The sequence below is a fragment of the Gymnodraco acuticeps genome, unplaced genomic scaffold (genome assembly GCF_902827175.1).
Source record: "Gymnodraco acuticeps unplaced genomic scaffold, fGymAcu1.1, whole genome shotgun sequence".
NCBI lineage: Eukaryota > Metazoa > Chordata > Actinopteri > Perciformes > Bathydraconidae > Gymnodraco > Gymnodraco acuticeps.
In genome coordinates, this window is record NW_022992250.1 from 1,058,849 (window position 1) to 1,078,505 (window position 19,657).

The window sequence follows — 19,657 nt, forward strand, 5'->3', positions numbered from 1 at the left end:
CAATTTGTGCACCTCTATGTTCTATGTTCTTGCATTGATTTATAACAAATGCAAGACAAATGTAATGCAAATGTTAGCATGCATACAGTCGTCTTTAAAGGTGAGGTAGGTCATTTTGGAGAAACCAGCTCGAGTGCGCTAGAATTTGAAAATACACAACCGGAACAAATCTGCCACTTCCTTACAGAGCCCCTCCTCCAACACACATGAACGTGCACATGACCAATGAGGGCACGAGATAAGTTTGTGCACAGATGGAAGGCTGACAGGCAGGTAGGCCATCCAGTTATTTTAGCCGGGCCGGCTCAGATGATTGGTCGTGCTTTTTACAGCACTACGCGGCTTCCACAGATTAATTTTTGTTATGGATTTTTTGTCAAAGCACTTAAGATATTCATTGCTATCGGATGTTAAGAGCATTCCATGGAATATAACAAAAAGTGTCTCTCGAGCCGGTTTCTCAAACTGACCTACCCCACCTTTAAGTCATTTAAAGATGTCAAAACACTATGTTGTCAAAACTTAGATAAGAAGGTCTCAGACCTTATTTGGTTATACCGTATCATTTTAAACTTTGAATAGATATGATTTAACTCAAATGGAACTAAATGAGACTAAAAGTATTGTAATGAAGCCGAGTCTATACAAATTGGTGTATACATGATCTCTGCATACTGTTTCTCTTTGTTACGGTATGGGACTGCCTCCACCTGACCTCTGAGACAAATTCAAATGATTGTGGAACAGGTTTAGCTCTCCTTCCTGCTCTCTTTCCAGCTCTGTGCTCCAGCTACGTTTGCTGTCACAGTTACAAATGACACGCGCAGTTCCAGTACGACAGTCAGTCCCCACTCAGCATGCTTCCTCTCTGCAAGTTGCTGAGCATTTAAAAATATTACAAAGTAAGTCGGAATGAGCAGAAAAAAAACCCATCTGTGAACATTGAACACCACCTGCTGAAACCGTAACGTTTGCAGTTCACTCTTTGAAGTGAAATACTTTGCATATGAAGCATTCTATTGAGCAACTGACAATGTATTTTTAGAAAATGTTCCTCCAATCATGAGAAGAACGCTGTGTGGAAGAGTGATGTATTTTCTCAGCTTGGTTAACCTGATAATGTTTAAAATTAGAAGCTAAGATTTGCCCTCAATCATTCTGTGAAGCAGGTGTCACTTTTTCCCTACATGGTGCATGCCTCAATTTGGAGCAAACCTCTCTAGCTGTTACTATGAGTGCTGCCTCCAACTCATGCTCCTCTTCAGTAAAATCTCTGCTATCATCCTGCGGCTGCAACCTATCTGCCTGCACTCAGGTTTCAAACGGCCTCTTCCTCAGACACATGTCTATGTAGCAGGAAATAGAGCCACCAAGGGGATCGCCTTCGCCCAAAATGTTTTCCGAGACACTTTGCGTGCGGCAGCGATTCGTTCGTCTATTTTTCATTTATTCTTGTTCCTGTGTGGTTGGGGAAGATATGGAAGAGACCAGAGGTGTCAATCTGTCTGTCAGACAGGCATCAGGATCAGAAGCTCTAACCCTAGTTATCTCCCAGACACTCCAGGTGAAGAGGATATACATTCTTTCAGTGTTTTCCTCCTTTTATTATTTTTTTTAAGACAGGTTATGTGATAAATCTCAGGACGCTCTGGAGTGGTGTTTCCCAAAGAGAATTGATATAGCACAGTAGCCCGGAAAGACAAGGTTATGAACCGTCATTCACTGCAGTGTAAAAGGCTCATAAGCATTGCCCCTTGGAAAGGAGACAGTGTTGACATCTCACTGGTTAAAAGCTGACAGGCCTTATCAGCCAAGATCCAGGCAGCTCTCAATTAAAAGGATTTTGTTCAGAAAATGTTCAGCTAATTACAAATGGTTAAGACCCAATTAATGATGACTGTGAGCAGTTGGAACTAAAGGGAATATCCAGACATGGAAGAGTTCATTTCCAGCAATTCAAGGTTTATAATAGGACCAAACCAGTGTTGTTGCACATTTGATCTCTGTCACTTATCATCAATTGACCAGATAATATTAATTGTGAAATGTGTCCCTTGTAATGAGTTATTTTTCACCAAATTGCAGTTTCCTTTAGACCTTAAGCGTCCTTTAGTCCTTTGAGCCATGGTTTTACATCCTACATTTTATTGATGTCTTTCCTTTTTAACATTGTTCAGGCAACCATGGGTTTTTGCTCATTGCTGATATGAAAATCAATTAGCAGGCACTTAAAATGTGTCCAAAGAGATTGATTGTAAAAACATAGACAGGCAATATGCAATAAATACCATTACACGACCAAAAACAACGGTTAGTTTGTTTGTCTCTTATCGGTCCTCTGTCACAATTGTCATACATTTATAAACTAAATCTATTCCTGAAGCAGCCAGACAGTCAATTTGTTCGGGGACATTTTCAGCCTGTGATTTTGTGCTCTAGTGAGTATTTTTGCAGCTGGATGGTGTATTTGGAATTGAATCCAAATGAAATATAGTTAACATAATCATGAGTGACACTATCCTTCATTACCATGTACATTACCATGATTATAGTAATGAGGGATAAAGTCACTCAGTGTTACGGTGCGGCTCATTGGCGTTTTAATAATCTTTGGACAACAATGGTGGTCTAAGGCAGAGAGGAGTAAGCTATACAGGTGCTTGGATATGCAAACAATATTTGTTATTAGATCAATTAATTAGTGGTTTTGGTCTTTTCATGGGATTTTCTGACAAATAAGGAAAATATTAATTTCACAACCCTTTAAGAAAGTGTCTGCCAATTGCTACTTTGTGTACCACATCAAAAGATAATGGAAACCCATGGCTGCCTGGAATGGCAAACAAAACACCCTTTTGTTCGTTAAATGGTTAGCTGTGAAGTAAAGCATTTCTGATTTGTAGTAATGAAGATAAAATGTGCAAAACTAAACTAATTAAAGTTCTTTAATTCAAACAGTATGCAGGGAATGTGTTGAGAATAAATAACTACATTTGAGAGAAAAAGGAAGAAAAGTATAGCAATTGGTAAACACAATACAACTCTAACATCAGGCAGAAGCCAGAAGCAAACAAGCAGAGCAAATAATGTGAGTAACAACAAGGGCATCATTAAAGAACTTAAAATATGCCACAAAAAACATATGGTAGCAGTGATAGAGGAATGAATGTCATGGCTGTTCAGTTAAAAAAACGGAATGTTTCACATGATGTTCTTGTAAGAGAGATAAAACAACGAGTCAGCCTCCAAGAAAAGACACAGCAAATACAGAAACAATACAAGGCAGGTTATGGGGGTTTAGCAAGACCAAATATCCTTATCAACTTGGCTTCTACTGCTTTACTTCAAAAGTAATGACTACCTGAGACTCTCTCTTTGCCACGCTGTGTCTCTGGAGCAGAGACAGGGCTTCGGGCTGTGAGGTAGTATTAAGACCCCATCTCGAAAGCAGTGAGAGGAAGCGTAAGAGGCTCCTCCTTTCTGTGTCATACTCTACTAAACCCCCTCTCTCTCTTTACCTTTCTTCCTCAACACTGATATTGACTTTTGGCTTTTTCTCTGACAAGTGCCTGTGACCAGATAGGCAGCCCAAGGGTGTTAAAACCCCACATCCTGCTTGTCAGGTGGGGCTGAAAGACACACAAACAGCAAGTGACTTGTTAAATCCAGAAATCCCCCCGCTGGCTGTATGACATGGCTGCAAGAGCAAAGAGGATATCAGGAGGATCTGCAGTGCCACAACAGGGCGGTCTGCCTGGCTAACAGGACTGCGGTTGCTAATTATAGAGCGGTGGCAAAGTGTTTGAAAACAACATCAAGGATGTCTGTATTTGAGACAAACCGAAAAACACCCTTTTAAGCATAAATGGCTTTTCAGAGGCACAATGTGGTTTGTAATCATCATCAATCAAGATAGCGCCAACTATAGTCAGGTGAATGAGAAACCCACACTTAGTCTCTACAGATTCAAAGTTATAAATATGTATTGTTTGCCAATACTATTTAGACTTTGTAGCAAGATAGTTATTAAGGTTCACGGAGGGGTTTGTTTGGTGATGAGTTTACTTTGACAGGCTGTAACAATCCGTGCTGGCGGTTGTCATGGGTGTCCTACTTCAGCGCAAGTTTCAAATCAAATCATAAATCTAACTTTTTTAAAGTCAAAATATCAGGAAAGCTGGTTTCAAGGGATAAAGCCAAATTAGTAAATCCAAGGGGAACTTTAAAAGAAGGCTTCAAAACCTTTACTTGTTATATAATTGGGCAGAACTTCTAGATTCTTTTTTCTCAGTTTGCTGTGAAAGAACAGGGTCATCTCTCTGTTTTGTGATATGAGATTTCCTACCAAATCTAACAGAGTGGAACGGTATATCTTAAAGTGGACCTATCATGCTATATTTGACAAATATATTGTAGGGCCATACCTATATAAAACATGTCTGTGAAGTTTTTTTTTCAAAATACCAAACAGATCCTGCATTTTAACCATACCTCATTTCGCTCTATGTTCTCTTTTCCAGCCCTGTTTTTGCAGGGGCTGATTCTGTGACGTAGATTGAATGCAAATGAGCTGCAGCTGACCACGCCCCCCTGCTGGAGAGGGGAGTGTGCTTTGAGATCAGCTGTTCGGCTGTCAGAAGAGGGGGATAAAAAGAGAGGCTTTGTCCTCCGTGTTTATTCTTATATGATTATATATAGTTGTTATTCATTTGTTTTAAAGCTCAATAAATAACAAAGAAGACCTTTGACTGGCACTTTTCTAATTTTGTCCAGAAGATTTAAACGTTAACGGACATGTTGACCGGCGAAAAAAAATCGAACTGAAACTCTGCCACACGGTCCCCTCGTTCCTTGGAAGAGGCGGAGAGGTGGGTGTTTGTCATCTGCTGGTGGACTACCGGAGATAATTACTAGGGTTGCCAGAAACTGACCATGATCAAAATCGATTATTCGGCAGCCCTGGCGAATAATAATCGATTAATCGACCGACCGACCCCCTCCCCCCCCGCGGGACAAAAAAAAAATTGCATTTGCATTTCACTTCCCTTGTACTTATAAGTTCGAAGTAGTTCCATGAGTAGGAACTCTTTTTACCTGCCGCTTTGTTCATCTTTAGTCGCACGTGTGAGGGAGGGTGGGGGTGGGGGCGGTGTGTAGCGTGCTGCAGCAGCAGTCTGCTCTGCACGCAGGCTTCCTCCAAGTTTACAGTAAAACAAACTGGTGGTGTGACCAATGGCCATTTACAATTGTTAATACTATTACTATTATTAGCATTAGTCTATATTTTGGTTGAAACTAAGCCAGAAAAAAAAAAAATACGTAAATAATAATAAAAAAATATATAAATAAAATCGATTTTTAAAAATAATATTCGATTATGGAGACTGTAACGAATATTCGAATAATCGAATAATCGCTGGCATCCCTAATAATTACAGCGAGGGAGGGATTGCATTGAATAACAGCAGCAGGAGCAAACGCTTGCCTCTGGGAGGGAGAAAAGGAACCACGGCGGAGAATAAACAGAAGGGCAACCATGGAAACCATGGGCGGGAAGTCTTCTTCGCTGCTTTTGTGGCAGACTACAGCGCCACTTACAGGCCTGGCATATGTACTACAGCGTCTCCAGCGCTTTCGAGCGGCAATGGCCGTGGCAACCCCCCATTCCCCTGATAGGTGGAAAGTTGCCCATGTAGGCGGAGCGTCACCGCCCAGTATTCCGGGCTGATGTCGGGTAGGATGGAATCTGCATCCGCTCGTTGTAGCCACATTTTTAAAAGATTTGGGTATGGAGGAAAAGAGAGAGGGTTGTATTTGATGACACTTGGTGAGTTCCCTGGAACACCGGGGACACATATTCAAGTATAAAAGACGTACAAAAGTGCATTTTGCATGATCGGTCCACTTTAAATAGGTGTTGTAAGTGTTATGTTGCTCAAGGATCTGATCATTTCAGCCAAAATGAAAAGTGGCAAATAAGGCCAAAACAGTCATATACCATGAGGCGTGTGGCGCAGTGGATAGAGCCTTGGTGTTGGGGTCAGGGGGTCACAGGTTCAAACCCCACTGCAGTTAGCATGTCGTTGTGTCCCTGGGCAAGACATTTCACCCCAAATTGCTCCTGTGGGGATTGCCCACAGTATTGAGTGTGTGAGTCGCTTTGGATAAAAGTGTCTAATAAGAAACATGTAATGTAATGTAATACCACCAAGATGTATTTGGCAGTGAAAATATGACTCCTTTTTAAGATACTGTTTAAAATATCAAGTTAAACATATGACACAAGCTCATGTTTGACCTTGGGAGCAGTATGTATGAGAAAATAATAAGCACCTTGAATTCTTAGAGCTTTTGAACACTTTCTACAGAGAACTTTCTAAATATAATTGTCCTGTATTCACTGCATCTCGAACAGTGGCGAGCCGTGACTTTTCTACCTAGGCCCTCTGACCCCACCCGCCTCTTCCCTCGAAAAAAAAAAGAAAACGTTTTTACGTCACAGCCTATAGTATACTTCAGCGGAATATCAAAACAGCGGCCCGGGGTGCAAAACGCATCAATGACAGCGACCCTCTACCACACAAAACAACACCATTTATATAAACACCTATCATGACAGGGCACCCACAGCCAAGTAACAATTACAAATGAATTAAGTCGGCACGGCGGCCCACATTGAAAATCACTTTGACTTACCTTTGATGATCAAATCACCTAAACACAAAGTCCATCCTCCTGTCTTTTTGGATGAAGAACTTGATGGCGTCGTCATGCAGGTGATCCTTTGCTTTTAAAGCAATCAGCAATTCCTTCTCGATCGAAATTAAGGCCAAGTCTGACAGTCGGACTTGCCCAGTCGTGGACCTCGAGTAGCTTTTTATGCGCTTCAGCGCAGAGAAGGACCTCTCCACAGAGGCAGTGGACACAGGTATTGTCAGGATGATGCATGAGAGGGTGTACACCTGTTTCATGCTTTCACTCAGTCCTTTTTTGAGGAGAAACTGATGAATGTCGGCTGGGCTTTTCCCCAAAATGTCAGACATGCCGTACATCACGGCGAGTTCCGTGTGCAGTCGAGGCTGGTCGAAATATCCGCCATAGCTCTCCATCAAACTGTTCAAGGCAGCAGTTGGGAAATAGTTACAGTAATGCCCGAACTGTTGCGGGTCCAGAAGGGCCAGGAATTCCAGCTTTTTGTGGTCACTGAAGCGGTTGGAAATCTGGGCAGGCTGTCAATTACGCTGCAGTGGAGCTCCCTGTACCGTGCACGAACGTCTCCTTGAGCTCCACGGCCGCGCGGAGGACCAACCAAAGCCTGGGTTTCATCGTAGACGCTGTCAAAGTTCCCCTTCTCCTGTTCAATTTGTCGCTGTAGCTGATCCACTCTGGCCAGGCAGAACTGCATATCAAAACCTTTGTTCTGAAGTATTTCAAAAACAACATCCGAGTAGGAGAAGATAGCGTGGAAGGTTTTCAACCAAAAGCTGAAATCGAAGCTGGTAAGGAGGGTGATGTATCCATCAGAGCAATGAACAGTTTCGTCATCAAACTCTGTGTGATGGTCTACGATGTGCTCGAACACCTACGAGAGTAATGCTTAGTTTAGAAAAAACAACTTATAGACCTCCAGTAAACACTAAGATTAGCTTTTCCATTTAATGTAATACTAGCATAGTTCTTTACCTTCATGTTTTTATGAGTGGGTAGTTTCCAACACTAAATCATTTCTTTATTATTGTTAATATTTCCATTACGTTCATTGTTATTATTATCTTACCTCTCTCAATTCCCTGGTCTTATCTGCCACTGTGCACACCAAGCAAGAATGAAAGCACCAGCGAGTAGGAGCTGCCCGTGGAAGCCTATGCTGGCAAATATCATCCAGTAGCTTGGTGCGCTTTGCTGAGCGGCTGAAAAAGGTGGCCAAGCCAGAGAGGTGGGAGAAGAAGACCTTACACTCTCTTATCTTGGAAGCTCCATTTGACAAAACGAGATTTAAGATGTGAGCATAGCAGTGAATGAAAAGGGCCTGTGGAATTGTTTCCTTAACTTTCGCTTGCACCCCATTCAATCCAGAGGCCATAACAGCTGCTCCATCGTAGCACTGCGCGACCACTTTGTCAATACAGCCACTCTCCCTCAGGAACTCCAGCAGCCGTGTAGCTATGGCCTCTGCTCGTTTGTCCTCTGTCACATCTTCGTACTTGAAGAAACGCTCTTTTATCCCATCGTCAGTGACATATCGAAGCACATATGACATCTGCGCCACGTTGCTAATGTCTGTCGTTTCATCCAACATGACCGCAACAAAAGGTGCCTTCCTCAGCTCCTCTTTCATGCTATCCGTCATTACACTAGCGACAGCGCTGATCAGGTCATTCTGAATCCTTGAAGATGTGCCGGTAAATACTGTTGATGTGGCGAGGTGTGTGTGCAGGTCGCTGTCATATTCTGCCACTAAATCCAGCAACTCTATGTAATTCCCCTTGTTTGATGAAGTTACACTCTCATCGTGACCTCGGAACGGCAACTCCTGCTTGCCCAAGTACACCACACAATTTATCAGGCGTTTCAAAATTCCTCGGTTCCTCTTCACCTTTTCATTATGAAGGATGACACCCCGGCGTTGTTGCTCATCCAGCTGGAGCTCTATCCTGGTGTCCCCAAATGTTTTAAGCCGAATAGTAGCTCTGAGGTGACCTGAAGCATTCTGATGGCGATGTGCTGATTTGGATAAACTTCCTAAATCAGAATATCCATCTCTGGCCCATGACCCACTGTCCGCTCCAAAAAGCAAGCAATCCCAGCAGTACAGCTGGTTGATCCGGTCATCCAGTTGTATCTGGCGTAATTGCCGATATTAAAATGCCTCTCGAACCGTTTGGTTTTTTGAACCAAATTAAGCTGTGGTGTTGGTCGCCCTTTGGTAATTAACTCCAATTTATCCGTGTAACTCATTCTTGAAAAAGACTCGGTTAGTAGTTTCGCAACGATGTCATTACTATCACTAACGTGAGCCATCGTGAATGAACGTATGCTAATTCCGCCTAGCTTGACCCGTTGATATATCACATGCATAAACTTGGCAGCGCAGCGGGCGGAACTTGTCATAAAGTCCGCGATAATAAAGCCCTCCCATTTAGAGGGAAGATATGATTGGTCAATTTGACCAATGTAATGTAATGTAATGTCACTTGACATTACTCTCTCGTTGTTTTACTATAGCGGGCCCTCTGTGAATCGCATAGAGGGCCAGACGAGCTTTTTTCATGTAACCCTTCACATTCAAACAGAAACTGAACAGTCAGATTCGAAGGATTTATTTCTTTGGACATTTTATTTTAAATACAATTAAATCAAGTTTTTTCGGTAAAAATATAACACAAATAATATTTAAAAAATATATATTTAAAAAAAATAATATATTTTTTAAATGTTTTTAAATATTATTTTTTAGAATATCGTAGGCCCTCAGAGAGGGCCTAGAGGGCCCTGACGGCTCGCCACTGATCTCGAAGGTATTTCCTCTCATCATTTTGCCTTTGCAACTAACCATTATCTTAACAAAGGAAGCTGATCGTATTGATTACTCAACCTCACAGTCACACTGATATGTATTCATTAAACAGGAGGCATAAGACATGTTGAAATGATTGCAGTAACATTTGTGTTGAGTCACACCACCTTTCCAGATGTGACGTCCCAACTGAAAGCATAATAACTTCTATAAAGTTCAAATAAGTGCAGTGGGGGACAGGCAGATGGCAGACTGACTTCACTGCAGAAAAAAACAAGCTTTTTTCTGGTGATCTTTCTGTAACCTCCAGCTCGTTTCTCCCTCTCGACCGACTCTTTCGTCAGTTTCCTCCATTCAGGCAGAGGATGCAGCGAGCACTCTTTGCTCAGAGCTGCGCTGCTGATGCTCTGAGCTCAGCTGCTGTGTTCATATGGGATGCGGTGGTAAAGGTCATTTCTAGAAGTTCAACATTAGTGATCGGAATTTCAAGTGAACCGTGTTGCCCACATTTTGTGGCTCTGCTCTCTGCAGGGAGTACAAAGCACTCCTCGGGTGATCTGACGGGCACGGCAATATGTCTCTGGATTAAAAAGGATACAGAATGTAATGGTGCGAGTAACTGGTGCCCCTCAGTTTCAGATTAATTTATATTAAGTGCTCCTCATTGTCACATGCCTCATGTTAATCATGTAATACTTCCCTGGTCGTGAGTGTGTGTGAGTGCCAGTGTGGACCAGCTTAACCCACGAGTAAGAGTTTCATCAGTTCAATTTAAAACTAATCTTGTGATCAGGATGTGAGCGTATGGCGAAAGCGCCAGCTCAGAAGAGTGTGACTCAACATCTGTAATGCATGTTTTCCTTTGTTTTGGAGTATGGCTCGTTATACTTCTTTGGTACACTTGCAAAGCTAAACAGGAAAAAAGGAAAAAAAGGGGAGGAAGTGGGTTTGGTTTACCCGAGGGGGTGGCTTTGTTGTGTGGAAATAAATCCTGCTCCTGATTAGACAAGCTCTGCATGGGGTTCAGGCGCTGTGATGCCAGGCATTTTAACTGTTCAAGAGAGGGGCATTATAATTGAAAAATGTAATTTATTCTTCTTCAATCTTATATGGACTTGTCATCCATGGCTCTTTATATGTGGATTGTAGAAAGCATGCAAAATCTACCTTGAATTTTTTTTTTTTTAAAGAATGGGTCATGTCCACATTTGTGGAATCAGCTTCCAGTTTGTGTTCGGGCGGCAGACACCCTATCCGTTTTTAAGAGTGCGCTTAAGACCTTCCTTTTTGATAAAGCTTATAGTTAGGGCTGATTAGATTCAGCCCCTAGTTTTGCTGATATAGGCTTAGTTTGTCAGGGGACATCTTACTTCTTCCTTCTCTCTGTCTACACCTGTGTACTCTCATGTTCCGATTAACCCAGCTTCCCCAAATGTCTTTCTTTTTGGTGTCTATATACGCCGGGATCCGGAGTCATGGATGATCCTGTGGTCCTGTGTCCTGGATCGCGAGCCGTGGTGAGTCGTGGCTGTGGTCCTGGATCATAGGTCCTGGATGGATATCCTTGTGGATTCATCTTCCTATTATACACACATGCATTTCCAAACATTTGGACTACCTATATGTTGCAAATGTATTATCTTTTCAATTTACACACGGCATCTATTGCACGTCTGTCCTCCCTGGGAGAGGGATCCCTCCTCTGTTGCTCTCCCTGAGGTTTCTCCCATTTTTCCCTTTAAACTGTGGGTTTTCTTCGGAAGTTTTTCCTTGTACGATGTGAGGGTCTAAGGACAGAGGGTGTCGTATTGTTTATAAATAAACATTGATTGATTGATTGATGTCTAGCATACTCTGTGTATAGAAGAAAAAAGAAAAAGAAAAAACCTTAGCATAAATGTTTGAAATTCCAAATATCTACCATGGTAAATATGCATGTGCTCTGAATCTTTCTAGGCTTAGTTGCATTTAATATGTTTAGTAGCAAGCCCTTTATGCTTTGCCATCTGGCCTGTATGTTCACAGAGAAGATTGGCATCAAACTTGGGCAAGAAAGGATTTTTCTTCTCCGGCCACAACTTGCTATGAAACGCAGAACAGGAGTAAGAATGATCGAAATGCTACTCTGTCCCGCAGCCTATTTATTCTCCTTAACCTTAATAGCGACCTAAATGCTAGAACTTTGCCAACTTCAGGAACATATTTTAAAATACGAAACAACTTAAAAACAGTCCTGAGTACTGCAGAAAGAAAGAAGAAGCATGTGGGCAGAGAGTGCTTTTTCCAGTACAACCTGCTTTTCTATGGTAGAAAGCCCTCAATCACCTAAAATGTCCTGGAGCTCGACTGAGTCTGACCTCTGACCTTTCACAAGCTGGGATCAACACATTAACACACTCATGTTATACATTGATTTCAAAACAAGTCAGGGGATACTGTTAATTTGTATGTGCATACATTATTATTCAACTCCGACAAAAAAGTCTAGGAACTCGAAATCCAGTCATCCAATCTGAACACCAAATTGAGTACTGACAAAGTTAACAGTTTCTTATCTAGAGAAAGCTCACACAGATTGTATTTAGCCAGTCACTCTGTCAAAAAAATTACTTACTTATGTTAATATGTCTAAATCTAGCCAGAGGACATAGTTAAATAGACTGCTGCACTAAGAATATCCTCACAAGCAAGATCTGTGGAAGCGTGTAGACCCTCGGAAGATCAGACCTTTACTGCTGTTCTTGAAATATGTAGCTTTATCCAACTAACATGCAGGACACAGTGCACACATGCAATCAATGTTTGTACGGTGACATTGAGAGCCTTGAAAGGCGCCTACATAAAATAATGAATTATTATTATTATTATTAATTCACGTATGCTGCAAGTCGTTTCTAGCCCTTTAAATGCTAAGCGAGGGGAAGTAAAAAAGGTTACAGTGTAGGTTTTCTTGTGTGCATTTATCTGTGTGTGTGTGTGTGTGTGTGTGTGCATACTCCAATGTGGCTCTTGTGTGTCTTCAGCATCAATCTTTAAGTGTGTGAGTCATCCCACTATTAGGCTGTCTCTGAAGCACAACACGCAGCCATAATCTGCTGGACACCGCGTTGTAATGGTTCTCTGTGAGACAGCTAATAAGTTACACACCAGATTGCGGACTGTAATAAGCCCGACTGAGTCACTTTTCTGGGCCACATCATTATTTTATCAACCCGCTGACTGTGACCCCAGGGTGGGCTGCAGAATTGATGGGACAGGGTTCGGGACATGATGTGACTAAAAGAAAAAACCTGCAGAAGTCGCAAAGCTGGAAAATGTACTTAATGTAGTTCAAATATTGGGTTATGTTCTAATGTAAGGCTCTTATCCATTGTTTAATCATCCTTTAATTGAAGTTGAGTAACCTCAGTGGTGATTAGCAGTGGATTCTTAGCTCTGAAAAACACAATAAATCAAACTGTTGATTTACTCGATGAACACAGACTGACACTTTTTCCTCCGGTGATCATTTGTCACCTTTGATGGCTTGCCGGTTTGTTTCCCCCTGCAATGAATGACCAGGTAAACCCCTTGAGGTTTTATGTTGGTGCAAACTGCAGGTCCGACTGAGAACAGCTGCCATTAATAATCTCATTCAGGAGCAAGGGCAATACATTGATCCAGAGCTCTCCCTGTGCTCGGATGTGTGTCTGCTATGTGTGTTTGTGTGTGCCTGAGTTGAGAGTTAAAGGGGTTGCTGGCTCTCACAAAAGCTGAAAGCTAGGAATTACAAGCAGTTGTTCGCAGATAGCACACTGTTGAATGGCCCTAATTGTGTTGCTGGATGTTAGCCACATATCTGGTTCCAGGTGGAGAGGTAATTCAACAAACCAAGGAACGATAGGCTGGGCTGGCGGGGAAGGTGAGGAGTGGAGTATGGCAGCAAGAGGCTGGAGCGTTTTCAGCACCATGGAGAGCCCCGGCGCAATGTGCGCTGTATCACGGCAGCGTGCGCGGTGACCAATCCTCATTTCCCACTCCGCTGGCCGTCACGGAGGCTTTGCTGCTGCTGTGCAAGCTCTCTGGTGACACTGATAGGATGTTCCCATGAGAGAGCGCTGAACCAGCTCATTTAACACAATCAGACAAGACAATCTCGTCTTGTTTAGGAATTTCTTTACATTCCTGAGAGTTTCTGTTGAGTAGATGAGGGGGTGTATGCTTTATAACACACTGATCGTTAAAAGATGAAGTCTTGCCAGCCAAAAGAGGCAGGAGGACCGGGTGAGGAGGGGGGTTGTTGGGACCTGGATTTCATGCCCGAGAGCCCGGCGAGGGATGTACGTGTCTCACTATGTTATCATCTCAGCTCCTCTGTTGCTTGAGCAACCCTGGCACATCCGGGCAGAGGACTCCTACTGAAGCTATTCATCAAACACTATCCTGTTGTTTCCGAGCAGGCATAGCCCCTGCACGGCTTTATGAGGCTACTAAAAGCTGGCATCTGGTCATATTGAATGATTAATCACATCCCGTGTTGCGCCACACAATAGGCAGTGTAGTTAAACACTGTCACAGACTGTCATTGACATCGCCCTGCGCTATGAGGCTGCACCTCACACATATCTTTCTGCCTGTAAATTGTGGGGCTCGCTCTCTATTATTGATGCATTTCTCTTCAGCTACTCACAAACTAATTCAACATTAAAGCACACAACTGCCACCCTCTTTACAGTTTCCATTCACTCACAGTCCCAATGCAAATAGTGACGGATACAGCGTTGCCCACACGGAACAACCAAACTTGTCAAATACATGAAAACGTATTTAAAGGACCGTGGAGCCCCTATCCCGCATAAGGCAATACAGCTTGCACCTTACCTGTGGTATTCCAAAGCAAGAGGGCAGAAAGGAAAGGAAATTCGTGCAAATATGCCAGAGATCTTCCTCGCAGCGACTATAGAGACAACTGCGCACTTTTAGTTCCACTCCTTTCTCGGCAGGGTTTAAAGGCTTCAGATTAATTACGGGCTGGTGTATCAGAAGCAGCTTTGTTTGAAGCGACGGGTAGCGTGTCCCAACTGTCAGCAACGGCTCGCCATCCTTCAGCTCCTCCGGCTGCTTTTCCTCTAAGCGCTGCTCTCCTGCTCTGCCCTATTTCAACTCCCCTCACTCCGCTCCGCTCCTGACGTCAGCTGCTGCGCGCCAAAGAGGCTGCATCTGCGGATTCATCACACAAGAAAGCTGACACCTGTGTGTGTGTGTGTGTGTGTGTGTGTGTGTGTGTGTGTGTGTGTGTGTGTGTGTGTGTGTGTGTGTGTGTGTGTGTGTGTGTGTGTGTGTGTGTGCGTGCGTTCGCGCGTGCGTGTGTGCATGCGCGGTTGTGTGTGTAACTATGTGTGTGTAAAGGACCACAGAATAGCAGAGAAAATTGTTTGCAGATGCAGACTTTTTTCTTTTTCTCAATTTCAGGGTTTGTTACCTAAATGATTTCCGGATTTGTCTGAAATGTGGATTTGAGAATATACTTTGGTTGGGGTAAAATGATGCATGACATTGAGTTGATTTGCGAGGTTGCAGTTGAGGGGATGAATGATGTATGTGTCTGTGCATGCACTATGTAATAAGACAAAGAAAAATGAAAGGAAAATAAATATTTGTAAATGCAAATCAGTTTGTTAAAATAATTAAATGAAGTCACTCATAATGCACTAGCTGCTGAATAAAATACTATGTTAGATACTGATGGAAAGGAACACATATTGTTTTTCTGTCACATTTAGCAGTTAACATGGTTTTGAATGCAAGTGTGTCACTACTACACTTATTTGTCACTACTAAGATGTAAGTCTTTACAAACTGTTTTGTATGCAATACAATTTTGATAATTATTGTTCACATTTCACAATGTTCACATTGGCTATGTGTTAAACAAAAGACAAAAATGGAGGAAAGAATCACAGAGTGGTGACATGATGTGGTTGTCAAATGTTGTCAAAGTATCATATGCATATTTTATTTGTTTTTCAAAGATTGTTTTCCGCTCAGACCCTGTAAAGCTTCTTTATGAAATCACTGTCGGCTGTATGACAAACTCTATAAAGCATCACTAATCAACAAGGCAGCGATGATGTTCACAGAGGAATTAGACAGAGGACCGGCAGGTGTGTCTGAAACACTTTCACAGATGAGCAAGTTTACAGCGGCTTACATGCTTATATTTAGGTTCAAATCTTTAAAGATATTCTCTCTCTCTCTCTCTCTCTCTCTCTCTCTGTGTCTGTCCTGCTCTTTACCCATTTGTGTTAAAGGAGAGAGAAGTGCACATGGCACAATTAGGCCTACATACTGTATCCCGAAAAGATGGTGGCGTCCCCATCAAAATTGCATGTGTCAATAAAATATTCATGCTCGATGTAACATTTATCAAGAAAGTGAAAAAAAGAGAGAGAATAACGGGGAGGAAGACAATAGAAAGGAAGTGTCATGCATTTGCCATACGTGAGTCCTTCAAATGATTTAGGATTAGACAGAAAAAGTAAAGAGGATAAGAAAGAAAGAAAGACAGAATAATAGGGAAAAATAATAGATATTATATGTAAACAGCACAATCTGCATCAAGAGGTTTTGTCCGATGAAATGAGGAATGGCCTCGCACAATGCTGCAACAATTTGTAGTTGGAAAACTGTCTCTTAAATTTGATTAATGGTCATGAATTATTGATATGAACCACCCCGGTTACACAGGCTCTTCCTTGTCTTTTAAGGCATTTTTTACTTTATTGGAAAATATTACAAATATGAACATGGATTTAGTTGAAAGGAGTGAATTAAAAGGGTGGGGGTGAAGACATGTAAGGCAAGGCAAGGCAAGGCAATTTATATAGCACTTTTCAGCACGTGGCGATTCAAAGTGCTTTACAGATTAAAATCAAAAGACATTTAAGAACAAAAACAGCATAAATACTTTATTAAAAAGGCATTTAAAAACAGGCATAATAAGCAAAGGTAATGACATGTAGATGTTTACAGTCTGGTTTGACACTTTAACAGGGCTCAAAAAGTAAAGGGTTTAAACATTTGTATAATTTAACAATTGGCTGTATTGTGTATGAGGTTCAAATGCAGTCTTTATTATTAAAGCACAGTGTAATGGAAGTGGAATAATGGGATTAATTGTTTACAAGATGATAAACATGTGTTGCCAAACATGTTCAAATCCTCATACAGAAACAGAAACTGTTACAGGGTCAGATATAACATACATTCTGTCCATGATCGCATGAGGTTTACACAAAACATATTTGCAAAATACAGAAATTCTGTTCTGTAGAAAAAGATAACCTGTTGCTTTACTCTTATTATTATCATATAACTTCTCAAATCTCCCAAAGATCTTGTGCCAAAGAAAGACATGCATGTCTAGACAGTTGGATTTTTATATAAATCCCCAGTAACAACAGGATCCTTCTTTAAAAACAACACATTTCTGCTGACTCATCTTTTTCAACAAATTCAACCAAAATGCGTTTGAGAGCACTCAGACAGTTGTTCTGTAGCTTTCACCGAGGGCTTTAAAGTAGAATTGCCATAACTTTTCAGTGGTCTTTATTGTTTGCAATATCAACAACAGTCAAAATCAACAGAACCTGAAAAAGTCATAAAAGGAATTTTCCTTGTGATAGCAGCTTTATCAACACAATCACTCAGCTCACATCAGTGCATTTCCCCAAGATGCAGTAAAGCAGCAAACATCCTGAATAATCTCAATATTCTGAAAAGATGGCTTGTTGCTATATCACTGTGATGTAGAGTACCATAGTGGATACAGCGCAGCTGTCTGAAAGTGTTTTCCTCCATCTTGAAATTTGCTTTCCCGATCAACACACACATCTTAAAGCTTAACCAAACACCTATTTACCATTTATTAACACATTTCTAACAAGAACAACTAATCAGCATTTCATACTTTTTTAGACGTGCAACCATTAATACACACATAGATAGACACTCACAAGGTGCTCACACACACACACACTCAGGGCCCTGGCAGTGGATATTTTCTGATTCAAATTATTGACAGACGCATATCAGCTCTATTCATAAAACCAACAGCTCTCTTCGCAATGCAGAGACAAACTCAGGCCGCTGTAGGCGTACCCTGAGTGGCAAATCAATCACGCCTAAATGGTGCAAATATGAATCGACCCTCCAGGGGCTCATATAGACGACATCCCGTGCATGGCATTACAAGAGGAACATCAAGCGCATTTCACCCACAGCTACACCCACGGCTGAACAAACTGAGACTGGCATGTCGGGAGTGAGCAGCCACAGCAGTCATTATCTCTGCCATAATTTGCTCAGGAGTGTTTGTACTTGCAGTCATACTTCAGGAACATAATATCCTCTCCCCTCAACCTTAAAGGCACTCAGGCATGTGTCAGCACTAAAAGGTCTCTCTCACGGAGCTGCTACCCCAGAGACAGACACACCATGCAAGAGATAGAGGCATAACTCTTCTTTATGTCCTTTTTACTCCAGCTCACCACACTCAAAAAAATAACTCTTTGAATGAACGTAATTAAATCATGGACAATATTTCCACATGATTAAATCACTTTCTTTCAAGATTAAGCAATTTGATTGGTCCAACTTAATTTACTTGGGTTGGGTCAACGCAATCTATTAGGATTGATACTACTTATTTATAAGGTGTGTTACCAACTTAATTTACCTGGGTTGGGTCAACGTAATTGCTTAAAGCTGAAAGAAAGCCATTTCATCATGTGGAATACTGTCCATGATTTAATCAAGTTCATTCAAAGAATAACTTTTGAGTGTTTACATATTTAAAACATTTAGAGTGAACAGTAACAGTAACAGAATTTCAACAGTCTACAGTCTAGTGAGCTTCAAGGGTGGAAACATAACACAAACGCGAGATGTTGAAATATAAAATTGTATTTCACAAAATAGGCAAAGAGAAACAATGCTTCAGATGCTTGAAAAAATTAAGTTTCTTACCGAATATTATATGAAATATAATACGAGGATGCATTCGCGTCTCACGCCATTGCTGTCAGTCTAAGTATGCAGATTAGAGAACATGCAATAAAAAAGCCCATTAAGAACACCATCTCAGCCAACAAGCAGACTGGCTTTCACTGTTATTAAATATAACAGTGAATATATATTTCACAAAATAGGCAAAGATAAACAATGCTTTACACTGACAGATATTAAATATAACAGTGAATATATATTTCACAAAATAGCTTTATACTGACAGATGCTTGAAAAAACACAGTTTCTTCCCAAATATTAAAATGTTTCAACTTTAGGGTGAACAGTATAACAAACTTGAGTTTCAACAGTAGACCAAATAAGGCAACATGGTAACATCTGCCTCCTCGCACAGCCCTCTGCTCAGTGAGGTCCACGTAACCATGCTACAGCCAACTTGCAGTGCACTGCAAGTATACTGGTGTGATTCACATGTCTGCATCACGTACAGTAGAAGGGACACTCATGCTACATTTATTTTAAACTCTTTTTAATCATTGTGTAGGATCATTGTTCAAAAGCGTGTGCAGATATTGGCAACTGTTTTTAGAAAATATACAAGAAACCACTCAGTACTGATATGATTTGACAACACTATTGCCAGAGAATAACATTAATATTGGACATACGTAAAGGTATGGTATGGGTAAGCCAACTAAAACATCATTATTATCCCTTTGCTGTTGTTATGATCTAGGGGCATTAAAAAAGCCACCAAAAAGTCTGATTAAAAGGACATAAAAATCATTCAAATTCATCTCTCTATTATTTGAAAGGTTTTTTGTTTTCATGACCAAAACACACAGATAGAGGTTACAAGTTAATTGAAGAAATCTAAAAAGAAAACACAGTCCAACCGCATTTTATCTTGTTTTTTCTACGCTGTTTTTTCGGCTGTAAAGCATTTTATCACACAAATAAATGTCATGTAAATGTATCACTATTATAATTCTTAATAGCCCATCATATAACTTAACCAGCACTGCACCCAAACAACACTTACTCATTGCAGATGCAGTATAAGCACAGGTTTAGTGCTGGATTGAAGGAGAATGAATGAGTCTCTTTTCTTTTCTTCTTTCTTATTGAATCACA

General features: G+C 41.3%; 2 protein-coding genes across 3 annotated transcripts in view; both read right to left on the reverse strand.

Moving 5' to 3' along the window:
• The window catches only part of fstl4 (follistatin-like 4), a 240,311-nt gene extending 225,613 nt beyond the window's left edge, over nucleotides 1-14,698 (reverse strand). For both annotated transcript variants that reach the window (XM_034206719.1, XM_034206720.1), the window contains exon 1: nucleotides 14,378-14,698. The gene's annotated coding sequence lies outside the window, so the exon portion shown is untranslated. The remainder of the gene's footprint in view (nucleotides 1-14,377) is intronic.
• On the reverse strand, nucleotides 7,118-8,811 carry LOC117540147 (zinc finger MYM-type protein 1-like). Its single transcript, XM_034206678.1, has 2 exons — nucleotides 7,778-8,811; nucleotides 7,118-7,582 (listed from the first exon to the last, which is right to left on the reverse strand). Exons 1-2 carry the CDS (start codon nucleotides 8,348-8,350, stop codon nucleotides 7,118-7,120), a joined length of 1,038 nt encoding a protein of 345 aa, XP_034062569.1. The 5' UTR covers nucleotides 8,351-8,811.
• Nucleotides 14,699-19,657: the final 4,959 nt, after the last annotated feature.